Genomic DNA, 18,484 nt, shown 5'->3' with positions numbered 1-18,484 from the left:
AAATAACACGGGGAGATTTTCCTTGGTAAAACGCAAGCTAATACGTCTGGGAAAAGTGATCCACATCAGTCATGCAGGAGGAGGCAGAAAGCTGGAAGCAGGGGAGGAAGACCAAGAGGTGAGCCAAGGGACCATTAGATGTGAATTTGCAGTGGAACATGGCAGCTAAAAGGGCCTGTGCAATCCTGAGTTCCATACGCAGACACTGCCCGATGCGGGCGGGGGTGGGGGGGGGCTTTTCTAAACAACTCTGGTGCGACTGCACCTGGAATGCTGCACTTAGTTTTGGGCAAATGATCAAAAAGGCTATAGGCAAACTGGAGGGAGTTTAGAGAAAAACAACCCCAGTGATCAGGGCCTGGGAGGACCAATTGATCGACTGACTGACAAGGGAAGATGTAAGGAGTTAAATATGTACAGCTTGGCTAGGCCATGACTAAGGCCTCGGTCCTCCAGGCTGTTCCACCTGTGTGGCCCCTGATGCCCAGGCAGAGCACCACTGGCCTACCGCAAGATGTAACAGATCATGGAGGTCCTGGAGGCAGAGGGATTGTCAGAGATGGCACAAGGGGTGAAAGCAATAAAAGGTGAGTGTCGACTGACTCTGAGGTCTCTGGGGCAGATGCTGCCTTTGTGTTGTTTGTACCACAGTCCAGTGAAGAGGGACCATAAGAATCATGCGATCTACCGGCCCGGGAGGGACCAGTGTGTCCCAGGGGAAGTGGCAGGAGCCCTGTTTAAAACGAAACATTAGCAAATGCATTGTAGGGACCAGTCTGGCATGGCAGGGATGGCGTGGGTCACCCAACCGGGACCGATCCCATCATGGCCCCGATCCTGCAAGTCACAATGCCTGGGCAGCCCCTATGCCTGCCCAAAGGGCCGTGGACATCAGCGGTTCTGTGCAGCCAGAGGGGCCCGCCCACACTCACCCTGCAGGATGGGGGGGCCCCAGGATATTTAAATCCTTGCTCCAAATGCTGCAACTTTCCAGGGACTTCAAGAGGGTCAGGAACCGGGAGGGACACAACCTCCATTCAGACGAACGACTTTATTTGAGCATCAGCTTTCCTGCGCTACAGCTCACTTCATCGGATGCATGAAGCTGTAGCTCACGCAAGCTGATGCTCAAATAAATTGGCTGGTCTCTCAGGTGCCACAAGTCCTCCTGTACTTTTTGCGGACACAGACTAACACGGCTGCTCCTCTGAAACCTCCCTTCAGCCACTGCAGAGCGATGGAGGCTCCCAGGGCACCCGAGCGAGCAGCAACGGGCCCTTCTCAACCCCCCCACGGTGACCATGCCCCCTAGCAGCGCTCCCGGGGATGGCGGTGGGAGACCAACCTGCCCCCCCCCGTCAGCTTTCCCCCCAGGCAGGGCTGATTTCCTTCCTGCCCAGCCAGCGGGGTCTCCCCCCGTTCCCGTGTAACGCTGTGGCCGGGGGGGGGGGGGCGCTCCCCTGCGGGGGGTGTGTGTGGGGGGGGTCTGCCTCCCCCCGGCGCGGAAGGAGTTAACGCAGCCCCTGCTCCTGGCTCCAGCCGGGCTCCCGGGATTCCGCCCCCCGCCGCCCCACGTGGTGCCGCCGGGATGTGTCACCTCGGCAGCCCAGAACCGTGTAATTCGAAGAGGGAGAACAAAAGGCAGGAGCGCGTATAAAAGGGGCTGCGGGACATCCCCGGCCCCATGTCTGCGCCAGGCAGCGCCCGGCCCCGGCACGCTCCGGCCCCGGCCCCGGCCCCGGCCCGCCTGCAACCTGCGCTCGTCCCGGCAGCGCCGGGGATGGCTCGGGCGCCGCTTTCCGCCCTGCTCGCTGCCTTCCTCCTGCCCTGGCTGCTGGGGGGCCAGGCGCTGCCCGCCTCGCGGGGGGCCCGCCGGCACAAAACCCTGGTGAGTACAAGCGGCGGCGGCGGGGGGGTCTCCCTGCGCCCCGATCTCCGCGCCAACTAACCCCTCCGCTGCCCGGGCCCGCTTTGCCTCCGTGCGGCTCCCTCCGTGCCCTGGGTCGCAATCTCCCCTCTCCCCTTCCTCCAGCCAAACGCCGCCTCCGCCCTCCCCTCTCGCTGTGCGCGGGGGGGGGGGGGGCTGGACGGACAGACAGACAGCTGGCCGGAGCCCCCACTCGGCCACACCGGTCTCACACAGGAGCCCCGCTTCCCGGAGGGACGGCACCCCTCGCCTTGTTTACATCCCGCTGCCCACTGCGTGCCGGCTGCGGGAGAAACCCTGCCCGGGGCTGGGTGAAGAATGTCACAGCCCCTCTGGCTGCACGGGTTTGCTTTGCTGCTCTTGTGTGGGCCCCCCCGCGCCCCTTCGGATTTCCATGCTCTTTTTCTAAAGACCTAAAGGGTTTTGCCTTTTGTGCGTTCCCTTTTCTTGGGGCATTTCCTTGGCAAACCCCTCCCTGCTCCAAAAAAGAACCTGGAAACTTTTGGTGGTGGCTGTTCTGCTGGGGGAACAAACCCACCTCTCTTTCTCCCCTCCCGGGGAAGCGCCTCCAGTTGTCCCCCCAGCAGCAGATGCTTGTTTGTTTTAGAGCTGGCACTTTACTGTTATGTCAGCTGCCTCCTGCTTCGTTGCAGGGCAGTGAAATCTGCATGCTGGCTTTTCGCATGTCAGGATGCAGTTTTAAAACGTGCCCTCTTTTGTGGGGATTGCTGTAATTCTTGTTTAGAAGATGACAAGGGATCCTTCCCCTTAAAGGTTCGGTGGCATTCATTGCCTGGTAAGAGCGCGTCCCTCACGCTGCGATGGCAGTTCCAGATGAAAGCGAGAAATGTTAGGGGGGACACAAAACTAAACAGATGAATAAAACCTGCAGGCCGGGGGGAAGCAGCAGGCAGGGCTCTCCGTCACCTGGGATGGGGCTGTTGGCAATTGGAGGTGCTGATGCCTGGGTGGGGCGGGGGGTTGGGGGACTGGGGAGGACGGAGTGCTGCCCGCACTGGGGCTGTGCGTGTAATTGGGTTATTATAGGCATGTGTTTTCCTGATGCCTAAACTGGTGACGGAGCAAGGCCCGGTAGCACCACTGGGGATTAGTGCAGGTCCTGTCGATGGTTTTATTATCAAGCTCTGTCATCTGAGAGGTTTATAACTTGGCTGTTAAATCTGCTTGGGGGCTGGAGCTTGGTTTAAAAATTCTTGGCCTAGGAAGCACTTTTATTATTCAAAACAAAATGCCATTGAACTCATCCCAGCTGTGCCTCCATGAAGAGTAAGGCAGCGCACATGCTGAATGGAGATGCATTTCTTTGCACACCCCCAGCTGTGTTAGGGCTTCAACTACATTTAGCAACTGGTTGATCCGTAGCTCTGCCAATAAGCCACAGTTAGTAACTTACAAATCTGGAGCCCTGCTCCTTCCTGCAGAGACATGAAGTGGTATGGGGGGGAGGGAGAAATGGGGAGAGGTCCTGAGCCACCCCATGGTGTCTCTACATAAAGAAACCCAGGAATCCCCATTCTCGAATGGACCAACGGTGCATCTAATCTGGGTCCTGAGACCAGCAGGGGTCCATGCTGGCTGCTTTGTAGGAAGGCAGTGCTAGCCCTAGTTTTAAAGTGTCCTGTGTAAATTAAGGTTCCCATATAACTCTGCCCAACTGAGACTAGTCCCCCCCACACACACACTCTTATACCCATGATCCCCACTCACTGCCGCCAAGGGAGTGCAAAGGCTGCTGAGGCTTATACAAACTAGCCAGCATGTCTGGAGCACAGCAAGGAGCGGGGAGGGAAAGAGCTGGCACAGTGCCTTGGTAAGACAGAAATCCCATACCAAATCAGGCCAGTGGTCCGTCTTGTTCAGTGTCCAATACCAGATGCTTCAGAAGATGGTAGAACTCTCATAAGGGAGTGAGTACAGTCCACCTGGCCATGAGAAAAGCTTCTCCTTAATCCCAGGCAGCCAGCTCTTGATTTATATTCTGAATCCTGATTGCTAACTACCCTGAAATAGCAAGAGTAACGCTGGATGATCTCCATATTATTCCTAACCAATAGCTACACCTTTTCAGCATCCTAATAAGCATTTGGTTCAAGAGCTTCTTTTGGCAGCTTCTTTTTGGCAAAAAATAAATTTACTTCCATGGTTTCTAAAGGGACATCGGCAATTTGGTCTTTTTAATCATCTGCTATTTTTTCTAAAAATCATTTTCTGGTAGAGCACCCTCCCTCACTAGCAAATAGTGTGTTCCCTTTCCACAAGGATTTTCTGATCTCCTGCCCATGTTTATAAGGATCTTTCCAGCAAGCAAGACACCAACTATGCCGTGCAAACAGTGACCCTAACTGTACAAGAGGTGCTCTCCTATCTACCAAGTAAAGAAACTGAAATAGGAGGCACATCTTTCCACCACTGATGGCTTTCAGTCATTGAAGATGTTACTTATAACCATAGTAGGTCCAGAATTTCAGAGAAATGTGATTCTTTTTTTCCAAGTTGGTGTCCATTTAATCTTGTTGCCATTTAATTTAATTGGATGCCACCTGGTTATTAGATTAAGACAGGGTTACCTGGGATTTCTGGATTGACCTCTTGATGGAGGGCAAAAACACTTCACTACACCCAGACAATGTACAAAAACATACCATGACATGTTGGAAGAGAGGGTGCTGGATTTCTTCCTGACCTCAGCAGGTCAGTTTTTAGTCCTGAAGCATGAGGTTTGATAGCTTTTGATACACCAACATTTACTGTTGGGGTGCTCAGGGGCTAAGGTTTGTTACAAGGTAAAACTAGGTGGGGGAAATTTAGAAGTTAGCACCTGAGGAAGGCAAGAATTAGAGCAAAAGCCAAGCCATCTGCAGTGGTTCTTTTAAAACCCCTAGAACTAAAATCTCAAATTCTCAGGGCACTGCACACAAATGGAACACCTGGAGATGGCCTGGCTCAGGCCCCCTCTGGGAAATTAATGTCAATGCGTTTCACTGAGAAACTAACCTTGCGGGGGGGGGGGGGGGGGAGGGGGAACTGGTGGCCTCATGCCTAGTTGGCTGGTGTAATCCAGCCGTATGGCATTTCCTGGAGCTCTCCCCTCTCCAGAGCCAGCAATCCTACCTGGAATGCACTGTGCTTCCTTATAGCTGCATGACATGCAGCTACCTGGGCCAGGAGCAGATGGGAGTTACTTTAGGAGGAGTAGCTCGGCCCATGCAGGCTCCTCCCTCCCCATGCAGACCAAGTTTACAAAAGAGGTTGATATATGCTGTTTGTTTTCACTCTTTAAATAGTGAAATGAGCATTCAGGATAATTTAGACATGTTTATCCTCCACTTCAGCAGGGAATCAAGAGCACATGTAAACATTTACTCCAGGGTTGTGTAGGCTTTGGCAGTGTCCACCTCCCCCCAGCAAACTGCAGTTCTTGAAGGCTTTGTGTTAGCACCTGGGTTCTCGCAAAGTGGACAGGAAGGGAGAGCTTGGGGGGTGTCAGAAGAGAGAGTAGGAGTAAAAGAAAAGTAGCGTATCCAGGTGTTGTGCCCCATGCTCTGTCACATCTGCCGTCCTACTGGGAAGGATAAAAATAACAGCAAAGACCATCAAGCCTCATGCTTCCTCATGCAGGAACATGTTGTCAGCTGGGGTCTGAAGAGATTCCTCACCTTCCCTGGCCCTCTCCTCCCTTTAACAGAAGTAGCATAAGGAGAGGGGCTGGTTTTCTTTGACAATGCTGACAGGAGTGGAGGATTCTCCAAAGGCTCAGAGCGGTGGGTCTGATGAGCAGCAAAGATTGGTATCCAAATCTTATGGGCTTATCCAAGCCTCATTGGTCTATGAATTAGACTGGAAACTTCACAAGAACAAGCTTTCTCTTGAGGTTCAGGTTCCATCCCATTCCAGCCAGGACAGTGAGAAAGGTTGTTCTTGTGAGATCTGGGCATTTGGACTGTGGGTGTGGCTTAAACCAGAAAGCAGAAGGCATATGGAAATGAAAGTCACCTGAGTATTTGCAACCTTCAGAAAAGCGTGGGTTAGGTTTGGCTCAAGTTTAGAGGGAAGACTGAGGCCAAAGGTCTGTTCTAAGTGTATTCAAACTGCAGCAGACATCCCTAACTGTTTAGGCCACTGAGGAACAGATGGAACAGGTGGTGTCTAGGGAGGACACATGGTGGATTCCCTGGAGAACCCATCAAAGGGCTTTGCTCTGTCGAGAATAAATGAGAGAATAATCAGGCTTAGGTAGAGCTTGTGGAGTTCTCAGGCTGTTGTTGTGAGCAGAGGCTCTGCGGCTGGTTTATTACTTACATTTTCAGCCAGCACTCTGATGCACCATCTGTGTGTGTCTGCGTGCAGATTTCATATTGTTAATCAGCTCGGCAGTATAACATCCTTGCTGCGCTTCATGGAATTGCCATACTGAAAAGTCCACCATGCAAGGGTAAAATAGAAACCTGTCTGTCAGGAAGATGCTCTGAAATCACTGCATATTTATAGAACTCTTGAGCCTTCACAGATGCAGCTCTTCATTCCATCCTCCCAGGAGCCTGAGGATCTCCACATGTTGGCCAGAGACTTGGGGGTGTCTCTCAGCATATGCTCAAAGGTCAGGGGCCCCTGGCCCAAGTGGGTTCTGCTCCTGTAGATTGGGGGATCCCAGTCCCTGGCCTGGGCAGGCACGTCCTACCCATAGATAAGGGGTGCTGGTCCCTGGCCCAACTGGTACTTACTCACCATAGGTTGGGGGGTGTCAATCCCTGGTCCAGGCTGGCACATGCCCCTCATAAGTGGGGGAGGGGGTCCCTGCACATGTTCCCCCCTAGGTCAGTGGGTCCCAGTCCCTGGCATGTACTGACAGCGGATGCTTCATTTTAGCTTTGACCTTACAGATGCATAAAAAACAACCCTACTGTGACTGGACTGCACAAAGTCCCGGGAGGGTTTCTTGGTTTTCAGGGGATTCCTGCCTCATCAGACTAGGGGCTCGTGAGATCTTTGTCCAGCCAGGCCTCCTGGGGTTTATTTCCTTGTACCTGGTGAGTACTCTTGCCTCTGGTTGTCCACAGGCTTTCGCTGTGTTGCCTGCTCAGGAATGGTGCCACTGGTGGACCAAAGCCTTGAACTATCACATAACCACTGTTCCCTCTAAGCCGTGCACGTGTGCCCGGGCACACAGATCCTAAACCCCACGCACACGGCGAAACACCACACGCACAAACATTTGCACAGAAGAAATTTTTTGCGCACACGGCCTGTCAAAAATTAGAGGGAACATTGCACCTAACTAAAACGGCTGCTAATGAAAATAACCCTGAAGAGTTTATTAATTTGCCCTCCCTCTGCATCAGCTTAGGCCGTCACTGGCTCTGTGGGCATAAACATTTGCAGTTCTCAGTGTTTCATGTTTCCTGTTGCTTAGGAAAAATAAACATTTTCTTTCTTCGTTGCCAACAACAACCACCACCAGATAAACGGGAAACAGAGTCTGGTCACAAGGAGATTGGACTTGAGGATTCCTAAGGCGAATGGCAGGAGAGGGGCCTTGGTCTGTGTGTACAAGGAGCTCTGTTCCTGCATCTTCCCCTGCCTTAGCCCATCTTCACATTCCTGGTGGCTTTCTCTTCACGTTGATCAGAATGCAGCCCAGAGGACATGGGCTGGTCCTGTGATGAGAGTGCTCTGTGTCTGTGTATATGTAAATAGTTAATAGATTCGGTGCCAGAAGATGGCATTCAAGAATATGCATTGTTCCGGGTTTTGTAAGATCAATAAAATATCTTGTGCTGACTTTCTTTGTGCAACTCTTTACATCAGGGCCTAACAGGTCCCACTGGGCAGAGCTACCAGGGTGCTGTACACCACAAAACAAGCAGGGGCTGGCCTACATCACAGAATAATGGTCCCTTTCAGCCATGAAGTGGCTATGATTCTCTGGTAGCATTAGCGAGCATGGACTCTGGTACAGTGCCTGAGATGCCCTGATTCGGTGTGGAAGTGACTCCCTTTGAGGAAGCAGAGCTTTACTGCTAAACAGTAGCTTCAGAGCACTTTGGAATCCCAACCCGCTCCGGGTTAGAGGAAGGGCTTGCTAAATCCAGGGGGGCGAAGGTGATCAGTGCTACTGAATAGGAGTGTTCTTCTTTTGAATCAAGGCTGGTGCTGCCACTCCTCTCAGGGAGCAAGAAGCCGTGCACACACCCCAGGAATGAGGGGGAGGCAGCTGTCCTGGAGCAGAACCACAGAGACAAGAACCTGGGCACGGATGGCAGCAATTTCTTACCCTACAGTGTGGGAGGAAATAGCTTTACTTGCGAGTGTAAAGACACAGGGATCTTTCCCCTCCCCTGAGAGAGGAAGGAGGAGGGTGAGTGCAGAAGTACAATGCCCGTGAGTGTGGACTGTTTGGTCCTAAAGGAGGAGGATTTTGCCTGTGAAGGTTTGCCCCTCGAGAGGCCAGAGTATCCATGGGATCAGTCAAGGAATCAGCAAACACTGGGTCAGCACAGACCGCGTGGAGGGAGAGAAGGGGGCTGGTTGAGAACGAGACTGTCCCCACTCCCACAGGGAAAGGAGCAGCAGGAAAGACCTGGACTGCTGTGATGGTTTGCAGGGCAGTGTCACAGGAAGCTCTCGGAGAGTGGCTGTCGTTCTGAGTCCTGCAGTGCCTCTCCGTTGTAGGAGAGCAGGTGGCTTGGGCCGCTGGGAAGGGATCAGTGAACTGCAATGCTCTTGTGGCTACTGAGCAGCATCTGTGCCGTGACGAAGCCCATCAGATGAGTGAAATGACAGAGGGAATTGCTTTGAACTGGTTATCCCAGAAGGCTGAGCTCTGCGTGCTCCACACAGGTACTTATATGAGCAGCGTGACACAGAGGCACTAGAAAAGGGCAAATATAGTACTTGTCTATAAACGGGAATAAGGACAATCCAGGGAAATATAGAGCAACCAGCTTAACTTGGGTCCCCAGAAAGATAATGGAGCAAATAATCAATCAATCAATTTGTAACCACCTAGAAGAAACTAAGGTGATAAGTAACACCTTTACAAATCAGCAGGGATTTGTCAAGAACAAGTGTTAAACCAACCTTATACCTATCTTTGACAGGGTAACAAGCCTTGTGGATAGGGTGGAAGTGGTGGTTGTGTTATATCTCGACTTTAGTAATGCTTTTGATACTGCCTCTCATGACCATCTCAAAAACAAACTAGAGAAATATAGTCTAGACGAACCTACTATAAGGCAGGTGCACAACTGGTTAGAAAAGTCTACTCCGAGTCATTATCAATGGTTCACAACCAAGCCAGAAGGGCATATCAAGTGGAGTCCCGCAGAGATCTGTCCCGGGTCTGGTTCTATACAATATCTTCATAAATGATTTGGTTAATAGCCTAGAGAGTACACTTATACAGTTTACAGATGATTCCAAGCTGGGAGGGATTGCAAGCATTTTGGAGGACAGGATTAAAATTCAAAATGATTTTGACAGACTAGAGAACTGATCTGAAATAAGATAAAATCCAATGTGGACAAATGCAAAGTGCCACACTTAGGAAGGAATAATCGACTGCACAAATACAAAACGGGAAATGCCGGCCTAGGAAGGAGAGACAAGGTGGGTGAGGTAATATCTTTGATTGGACCAAACTCTTTTGGTGAGAGAGACACATGTTCAAGCTTACAGAGAGCTCTTTAGGTCTGGGAAATTTATGTCCAGTGTCACAGCTAAATACAAGATGGAATAGATTTTTTTTTTTTTTTAGTGCAAGTAGTTAACACATCTTTCAAGGGACCATTCAAGGTGAAGTGACCTGTTAACACCCCTCCAGTCATAGGGAAGAAAGGAGGGGGAGAAGCAGATGGGGGAGGTTGTTAGTGGGTTATCAATTGTTGTAATAAGCCATAAATCCACTGTCTCTATTCAGTCCATGACTTTTAGTGTCTAGCAAAGTTATGAATTCAAGCTCCCAGGTTTCCCTTTTGAAAGTTCTGTGCAGGTTCCCTGCGACAATAAGGACTGATAGGTCAGTTATAGTGTGATCGCTTTGTGAAAAATGTTCACCCACAGGTGGGGCAGTGGTTTGCTTTTCATCGCTTTCCTGTGTGAGTTAATTGGAGAGTGCAGTGATTGTCTGGTTTCACCTACATGGTTGCTATTGGGACATTTAGTGCACTGGATGTGGTAGACCACATGTTGTGATAGGCATGTGTAGGACCCGTGGATCATGAAGTGTGTGTGTGTGTGGGGGGGGGGGGTTGTTTATCATTGTAGCACTGGAGCTGGAATGCTTGTTTCTTTCACCAACAGAAGTTGGTCCAATAAAAGACATTACTTCACCCACCTAATATCCCGGGACCAACCATGGCTACAGCACCACTGCTGAGGAAGGAGTACTGCAGAAAAAGATGTGGGGGTTATAGGGGATCACAGACTAAATAGGAGTCGTCAATGTAACACTGTCACAAAAAAAAGCGAACATCGTTCTGGGATGTATTTGCAGAAGTAGGGTAAGCAGGACACGAGAAGTAATTCTTCCAATCTGCTCAGCGCTGATGCGGCCTCAATGGGAGTATTGTGTCCAGTTCCGAGTGCTGCACTTCAGGAAAGATGTGGAGAAAGTCCAGAGGAGAGCAACAAAAATGATTGAAGGTCCAGAAACCAGGACCTGTGAGGGAAGATTAAAAAAATTGGGTTTGTTTAGTCTGGAGAAGAGAAGACTGAGAGGGAACATGATAACATCTTCAAGTATGTAAAAGGTTGTTATCAAGAGGAGGGAGAAAAATTGTTCTCCTTAACCACTGAGGACAGGACACGAAGTAATGGGCTTAAATTGCAGCAAGATTTAGGTTAGAAATTAGGAAAAGCTTCCTAATTGTGAGGGTAGTCCATGCTAGGAAGTGAAGTATGTCAAAAAAGGCCAGTATGGAGGCTGGGCAGTAGGAGAAGTCTCAGGTTCCTTGGATGAGGGTGAATCACTGGGTTTTCCACCTTGAAGGTGGGATCACAAATGTAAGTGATGGAGGGGAGGGAGAGAAACCAGCTGAGTCTGTTCCCCTGCAGGGCAGGTTATAGCCCCCCAGTAGGAGTCGTATCCAATATTAAACGGATCTAAGCCAGGATTGCAGCATAGTTAGCCCTTCTCAGCTGGCTGGGAACAAGGATGTCAATGTGTTATCTGTGTTGTGGTGGCACCTGGGAGCCTCTGTCATGGCCCAGGGTCCATTGTGCAAGGCGCTGTACAAACCCAGAACAAAGCAATGAACGCTGCCCCAATGAGGGCAGTCTAAGTAGAAGACAGCCCAGTGGGAGAGCGCAAGGAACCAATGAGAGGGTGTTGGTCAGCAGGCCGGGCAGTGGGCTTTGCACACCAGTAGCCTCATTGTTGTCAAGTTTTTTGTTGACCGAAAATGTCCTGCTTTGCTGCTGCTCCTGGGTCTCTGTGGCTGGGCTGCCCTGTTTGCAGCCTCCTGCCAAGCATGGCGTTTGACCTCCACACGCAGAACGCTGGGAGCGCTACACACGCAGGAGCCAGCTCCGGGACAATTGCCCTGCCCCTAGCTGGAGAGGTTAAGGGTCCATTGCAGCTCGGGAATGTGGATGGGACACTGACCAGGGAGCCTGGCTGTTTCCCACGTGGCCTCATGTGATGTCTGTCATGTTCTGCAGTGTGCCCGGGGTGATGTCCGTGCGAAGCCTGGGAGAACGGAGCAGGCAATCTAGTCTGTTCCTTGCGGGGCTGTCTGCTCTCCCCTGGGATCAGACCTTTCCCCCTCTCATTCCGGGCTGGAGTTTCACAGTCAACCAGCTGCCTGCTGGGAATCTGCTCATTTTTCAGAGGCCGCCCTCCCAATGTGCTGCTTAGCCCTGTGTGTGTATCATTCCAGCCTGCCCCAAGAGGGAGAAATACCATCGGAAGGGAGAGACCTTGGCTCAATAGTGTCCCCAGGGCTTTTACTCGGGGCTTTCGTCAGTATGGGATAGACAGCTGGATAGTCACTCGAACTCCATATTGCAAATCCTTTGTCTTGTTCCCTTGGCTGGGAGACATCAGTTCACAAACCCCAGGCAGTGAATATCCCCTTCTTAGCGGGCTCTTATCTGTGCTCCGTGGGAGGGTTTGGAAAGTCCTATAAAAGCCAATGAGAATTAGCTGCATAAATCCTCCCTCCATGTCCTGAGCAGGACAGACTCCTGGGGCCACCCTGACAGTGAGAAGCAACCTATCCCATGGGCAGTCAGCAGGACCATTAGCGGAGTAAGGCACTCCCCCAGACATGAGTAAGGGTCTCACAATCCAGCCAGCAGCCCCACGGGAGGGAGGATTGTGATGCTCGCTGGCAGACATTGCTCGAGAGTGATGCACAGTCCTCCCTTCCCCAGACTGATTTCCATGGCCCCAGGCTCCACCTTCACAGGCTCCAGGAGCAGCTTTTGGCTCCTCAGCTGTGATGGCCTCTCTTTCCTTTTGGCCCATTGGAATTTTATCTCCCCTCCAGATCAGGGAGGGGGAGGGAAGGCACCGACACAGCTAAGTAGTTAATGCTTTTCTTCGCAAAAGTGAAGCCGCCAAGACAGGCTTTGGCAGCAGCATTCCAGCCCCAGCACTCACTCCTAATGGAGCTGCAGATCAGGAGGAGCGATCATGGTTTACAGAAGAGGAGACAGGGTGACATCAAAGCCAACAGTCGGGTCTTCTACCCCATCCCTGCTCCAGTGCGCAAAGCGAGCCCGGCTGAGCCCATACTGCCCGGCACATGGCTTCAGTGCAGTAGGGGGTGGAATCCAACATCGACAAGCAGGACATGTTTCCTGAGCCACCTCTCTCCCCTGGAGAGGCTCCAGGCCAGGGATGTGTCTCCGGTGACCAGAGCAATGAGTCCAGCCAAGTAGGTTCTTATCTCTGGCTAGAAAAGTCTCCAGAGAATTCCGTGGCAAATGGCATCAGCCTCTCGGCCAGCCCCTGGGCAGCTTTGCGTGTCTGGCTGTGGCTAATGCCGGTGGTTTCCAGGGAATTTCCGATGGTTGTGCTAACACGTGGGCAGCTCCAGCAATGGGGCAGATTGGCTGTGGCAGTGAAGTCTCTACCCCTTCTATGCCGGTGCATAGGGAGCCACCCCGCACCAGGGGCCCAGATACCATGTGCAGAGCCAACTGTGTCAGCTCCGTACTGCTTTTCGGGCCTCCCTCGCTCAGCAGTGCAGGGTGCTCTGAGGCCTGGAAGAGGTGCACAGGGGGCAGGTTGGGGTGGGGTCAGTGCCGGGAGGGCTGGGGCAAGGCTGGGGGCAAGCCCAGAGGTCCAGTGGCTCTGGATAGCTGCAGTGGCCCATTGCAACAGGGCACAAGTTAGCCAAATCAGCCCCGGAATAGGGGAGAGACAAACTGCCTCCTCTCGGTCTCTGGACCGGCACCAATGTGCATCTGGCTGATAATGTCGACAGGGCTCAGGTGTTTCTATCCCCACATGGCTCAGGGCAGGATGATGGCCTCCACCAGCATAGGCGGCGGGTATAATAGGCCAGGGCAGGCTGAGCCTGCCGTGGCCGCTGGTTGCGGGGTTTGCAGGGAAGTTTTTGCTTATTGTTATGCCCCAGGCAGGATCCGGGGAGGCTGGGGAGGTGGTATCTGCTACTCAGCTTCCTGGGATCATGAATGATCTTCCTGGACTCCAGAGGGATTACTGATGAATCCAGGAAGCTAAATAACACACACCGCCTCCTCAGCCACCCCAGAACCTGCATGGCATATATAAAAAGCTCAGGATCTTTGGAAGAGCTCGCGGAGCAGCTTGGGGCCTTAGGAGGGGAGCCGCGGCATGGCGGGGGGGGTCCAGCCAGCCCAGGGCTCCTTTGTCCTTGGGGAGGGGGAGAGGGAGCTCAGGGTCCCAGCTGGCCTGGGGGTCCTCCAGTCACGGGGCAGGCGGGGCAGGGTTTCTCGGGGGGTCCTTGGGAGGAAGGGGTGGGGTGGGGGGTGGGCTAGCCTCCCTGAAGGGGGGCTCCATCCGCCACCCATGTCCACCAGCACGCAAAAGTGGAGCTAACAAGATCCTGCCATCGAGAGACCCACCAGCTCCTCCAGCAAAGCCAGGGCAAACCATGGGGGATGGTCCTAATACGTCTAAGGTTAAAAAACAAAAAAACCAAGCAGGTGGGAAAAATTCCAGGCCTTCTCTGTATGTCAGAAGGGCACAAGCCCAGTTGGGTAAAACTCTTTTGCGGGTCCCTCTTTAATCTAATCAGCCCATGACTGCACATGTCCTCCAGTCACGAGGGGCCCTGAGGCCAGAGGCCACTCCCCACCCACCACTGGGGCTCATTTCTGTTGTGCAATCCACTGGCTCCCCCCTTGCACTTGTCCTTTGCCCCAGTCCCGTGGATGCTCCTTGCAGGGTCCCTTCTGGGCCTGTGGAATCCAGACACCTCCATCTCTAGCTGTCCTTGCTGCGTAGCAGGTCCTGCCCCGGCGGCTGAGGTGAGCACCCTTTATCTGGCGCAGCCTGCACGGTGCCTGACAAAGAGAGAGCCCCATCAGTCGGGGGCTGTCCTGGACTCAGCCTCAGAGTCCTTAGTGTGCATCCCAGGTGAGCAGCACAGCGATACTCTGACAGCTCATCTTGTTACCAGCCTTGCTGTAAAAGTCTGGGAACCTCTTATTCGGTAAGGCTCTGCTCTTGTGAGCCGCTGGTGTGAGAGGAGTGCCCAGGGGACAGATCAAGACAGGCCGCACCTGCATCCCCCGCCTCCTCTTTGTCAGAAACCGTCTAAAAGCTCGACTTGTTCTTGGTGGCCTGGGCCTAAGTGCCGTGCATAGTGTTCCTGGGTGCTGTTCAGCAGCTGACCTGCCGCCTCCCGGAGCTGGGGCGATTGCTATAGCGTGCAAAGCGCTTTGGGATGTAAGATTGATTAGTTCATTATGAGACCTGAGTCTGGTTTCTCAGACAAGGACAGCAGGAGGTGATCGCCACCGGGCTAGAGGAGCGTCTGGCTGGCTGCGACAGGGCAGGACGGGCTGGCCGAGTAACGCTAGCAATGAGTGGCGAGACTACCATGTGCCTTCACGTGACCTGCCAAAGTTCCTGTGTCAGTCCCTGCAGCCTGTCCGGACCGGAGGGCACTGTGCTGTGATCTAGATGTTAGCCATGATAGCGGAATTAATGCCAAGGGCTTCACACTTCATTACAGCCCACATGAATGGAACTATTGTGCTGGAACAGAGATGGCAATTTGTGGGATTAAACTGCAGCTCCATCCGTAGCAACCCAGCCAGCGCCGCGCCCCGCTGACCGTAAGGTCCCTGGCTGGGTGATGCAGGGGGCTGGCCTGTCTGCTGGCACCTGCGAGACCGGGCTGCGCGAGTCTGTCAGCACAGCGAGGTCCCATTTAAGTCACAGGGAACTAGAGAACTAAAGGAAACAAATGAGCCGAGCCTGGCGGCTCCAATGACCCCGATTCCTTCAGGGTAAAGGGAGCTTCCCTCCCCTCGGCATCTTGCCCCGACTGTCTTGCTTCTAACGTGGCCAAGGGATATCTCCCTTACCCGGTAACTGCCCCTGGAGGGAAGAATCCAAGCGTCAGCGGCCGTGAAGGAGTTTGCTTATGCTCCTGTGACACCAGTGGGCTTTGTACTACTTTTCTACTGGACTACGTCAGCTATAACTTATTAGCCACTGCCTAGCCCAGCTGGGCTGCCAGGGACCGAGCAGGGTGTGCAGTGGCTGGAGGAGCAGGGCGGTGCAATAGCCCGAGCCTCCACGGACTCCCTCTGCCACGTCACTTGGACCAGCATTTTCAGATGTGGATGCCTAAAATGAAGCAACTGCGTCCACGTTTGGGCAGCCGAATTACGCAGGCTGAGCGCTGTGTAACTCCCGCTGGCGGCGCTGTGGGTTTGGGTCGCTTACTTTTAGGCAGCCAAGTTTGAGAATGTTGGCACTGGTCTCTCTGCGCCCCAGCTGACCCTCCTGTGAAATGGAGAACTGCAGTACTGATTTAGCTCTCCGGGGAGACGGCTGGCTTAATCGGTGGGACTAGCTGTAAACCGCTGCTGATGAAAAGCGCCACATGAAAAGTTAAGTATCAATCACCGCATAAGAGTAGTTCATGACCTTTCCCATGCCAGGACCCACCCCACTCCTGGCGCTCCCCTCCCATCTAGTTGGGACCGTCTCCCTCCCATTTAGCAATATGGGATGGGCAGGGTGGTCTTGACACCTCTTGTGAACCCAGGGGGATGAGAACTCCTGCCATAGGACACAGGTTGGGGGCACTTCATTACAGTCACCAGGGTCAGGGATCACACAGCGAATGCTCGCGCACTGAGCAGGGGCTGCCAGGAGTCGTGTTCCGCAGATAGGGGCAGATGCTAGAAACGATAGGAAAATTATGAAGGGGGAACAAGGGGATAGGAGAGACCAGTGCGGGCCCCCCATTCTCCCTCTGAATCCACGTGTTCTGCTGCCCAGCCTCTTGCTTTCCACAGGCAAAGCAGAGGTTTCTGCACCCCCCCAGCACAGCACCCGGACTCAGAGATGCTTCTGTCCCAAGTGCAAGGGAGAGTGAGGTGCATAATTAAACCATTGCCCGAGCACGGTGTGCTTGGGGTTAACGCCAATGAGCAGCCAACTGGGAAAAAGACGCGGCTGGGGGAATTTACTGCCTAGCAATTCCCTTCTTTCTCTGAGGGTCTGGGTTCCTGCCCAAAGCCTTTCCCGCTGACCGGCTGCCAAGGGAACACAGACCAGGAGCTGCTGTGGCTTACTGACATTGCAGCAGGTGCACCCCGGCCTGGAGAGCAGCAGAGCCCAGTGGAGGGAGAGCACGAAGACCGGGTTGGGTTTGCTGCACAGCATGGTGGGAAGTAAGGAGGCTTCTCACCTGAAAGAGTGTTTGGGGGGAGCCGGTGTAATGGCTGGAATGCAGCTGGAAGAGACTGCGGCAGGGTTGCTGTGGCATAGGCTAGAGGACAGGTTTGTGTAGCTGTCTATATGCCATGCTTTCTCCTGCCATCCGCACAAGTTACAGCTCTGTCTGCCTTTTGCCTAGGATGGGGCTCGGAAACACCATGCCTGGAAGGAGCAGAACCCCTGGATTTCCTCCTCGGTTAATACCATGGAGACTGGAGTCCCCATTAAGGGCTTCTCCAGGGGCACAGACGGGCCGGCAGCAAGCTGGAACCCACCTCGCTGCGGCGTGCCAGACCTACCCACCCTGCCAGACGGCCAGAATGGGCGGAACCGGCAGAAGCGATTCGTCCTGTCAGGAGGACGCTGGGAGAAGACGGACCTCACCTACAAGTAAGACAGGCCCAGAACCAAAGTCACAAGCAGGGAGCGAGTCCCGGTCAGGATCTCCTTCCTAAAAGAGTTTCCGTTCCGTGCTTTCGTTCACTGAGCCTTGCCTATTACGGGCCTGTCCAAGGTGGGGAACTTGTTCAAGAAACAGGGTGCAGGACGCTGGGGTGACAAGGGTATATACCACACACACCAGTTAGCCCCACGCTGTCTCACCCACATGCTCACCATAGACGTGACGGCCTTCACACCCTCAGCCACTCACTCACCCCACCACCCCCACGCTATTCACACACCCACCTGCTCCGAGCACCCGTGTGCGCCCCCACAGTCACACACGCTCCTTCCCTCACACACACAACCACACACTCATTAACACACCCACGCTCACGTATACACCCACTCGCTCAGACTTACAAACACCCCGGCCCTTATCTCCGCACACCCCACCAGGCACCAGTCCCACATGCTCACACAACACCCTCCCTCCCCGAGGCTTCCCTCCGCATTTATTTTAAATAGCCCGCTCTAGTCATCATTTAGTGAAGTGCTTACAAACATGGCCTCAGTGTCCCCGAAATCACACCACATGCTCTCTGATAGGAGTTTGCTGGGTGTGGTTAAGGGCCAGGGTTCTGCTGGCTGATCACACTCCATATTCTTCCCTCAGTGCACTTCGGCAATTGCTGTTAGCCTAAGGGAGTAAGAGGCACATGTGGAAAGGAGAACTTGCTCCTGTGCATCTTGATAAGGCCCAGAGAAATATCTTCACCGGGTGTGCGTTTAAATGACCTTAACTGAGCACAGGGGATGCTGCCATGCCAAGAGCCTCCCAAGACTATCAGGGTAGTGGAAAGGCTTCCTCTTATCCCTGGCATCAGAGGAAAAAAACTTTGCTGATATGAACAAGCACCAACATTGTGCCGGGGAACTAAAATCCTGCTGCATCAGAGATTAAAAACATCACACTATCCAAAGGCAGAGTTACAGGGATGTGGGATAGGAGGGGCTCATGCACCAGTTAGTGAAACAGCATTTCCCTTCAGCATGAGCCAGATGCTAGGAGCTGAAAGCTTTTTCCGTAGCTTTGAGAACTCCCATGTATACGTGAGCACACAGGGTAGGTATGTCCATACACTAGCTCAGAGATATGCTGGCAAAGGTGTGTCTAGGAATCTATTTAGACTGGTATCCGAGCGCCTCACCACACTAGAGGTGTGCACGAAGAGTGTGCACATATACCAGAGTTCTCCCTCTTC

The 18,484-nt window shown here is 53.1% G+C and overlaps 1 protein-coding gene across 1 annotated transcript in view; it reads left to right on the top strand.

Annotated features, from left to right (window-relative positions):
- Nucleotides 1-1,780: 1,780 nt before the first annotated feature.
- The window catches only part of MMP11 (matrix metallopeptidase 11), a 33,710-nt gene continuing 17,006 nt past the window's right edge, over nt 1,781-18,484 (top strand). The window contains exons 1-2 of the mRNA XM_074972377.1: nt 1,781-1,888; nt 16,978-17,228. Coding sequence (XP_074828478.1) covers nt 1,781-1,888; nt 16,978-17,228 — 359 coding nt within the window. The remainder of the gene's footprint in view (nt 1,889-16,977; nt 17,229-18,484) is intronic.

The sequence above is a fragment of the Natator depressus genome, chromosome 15 (genome assembly GCF_965152275.1).
Source record: "Natator depressus isolate rNatDep1 chromosome 15, rNatDep2.hap1, whole genome shotgun sequence".
NCBI classification, from domain to species: domain Eukaryota; kingdom Metazoa; phylum Chordata; order Testudines; family Cheloniidae; genus Natator; species Natator depressus.
Note: the sequence above shows the minus strand (reverse complement) of the source record. Positions and strands in the feature narration are given on the sequence as shown.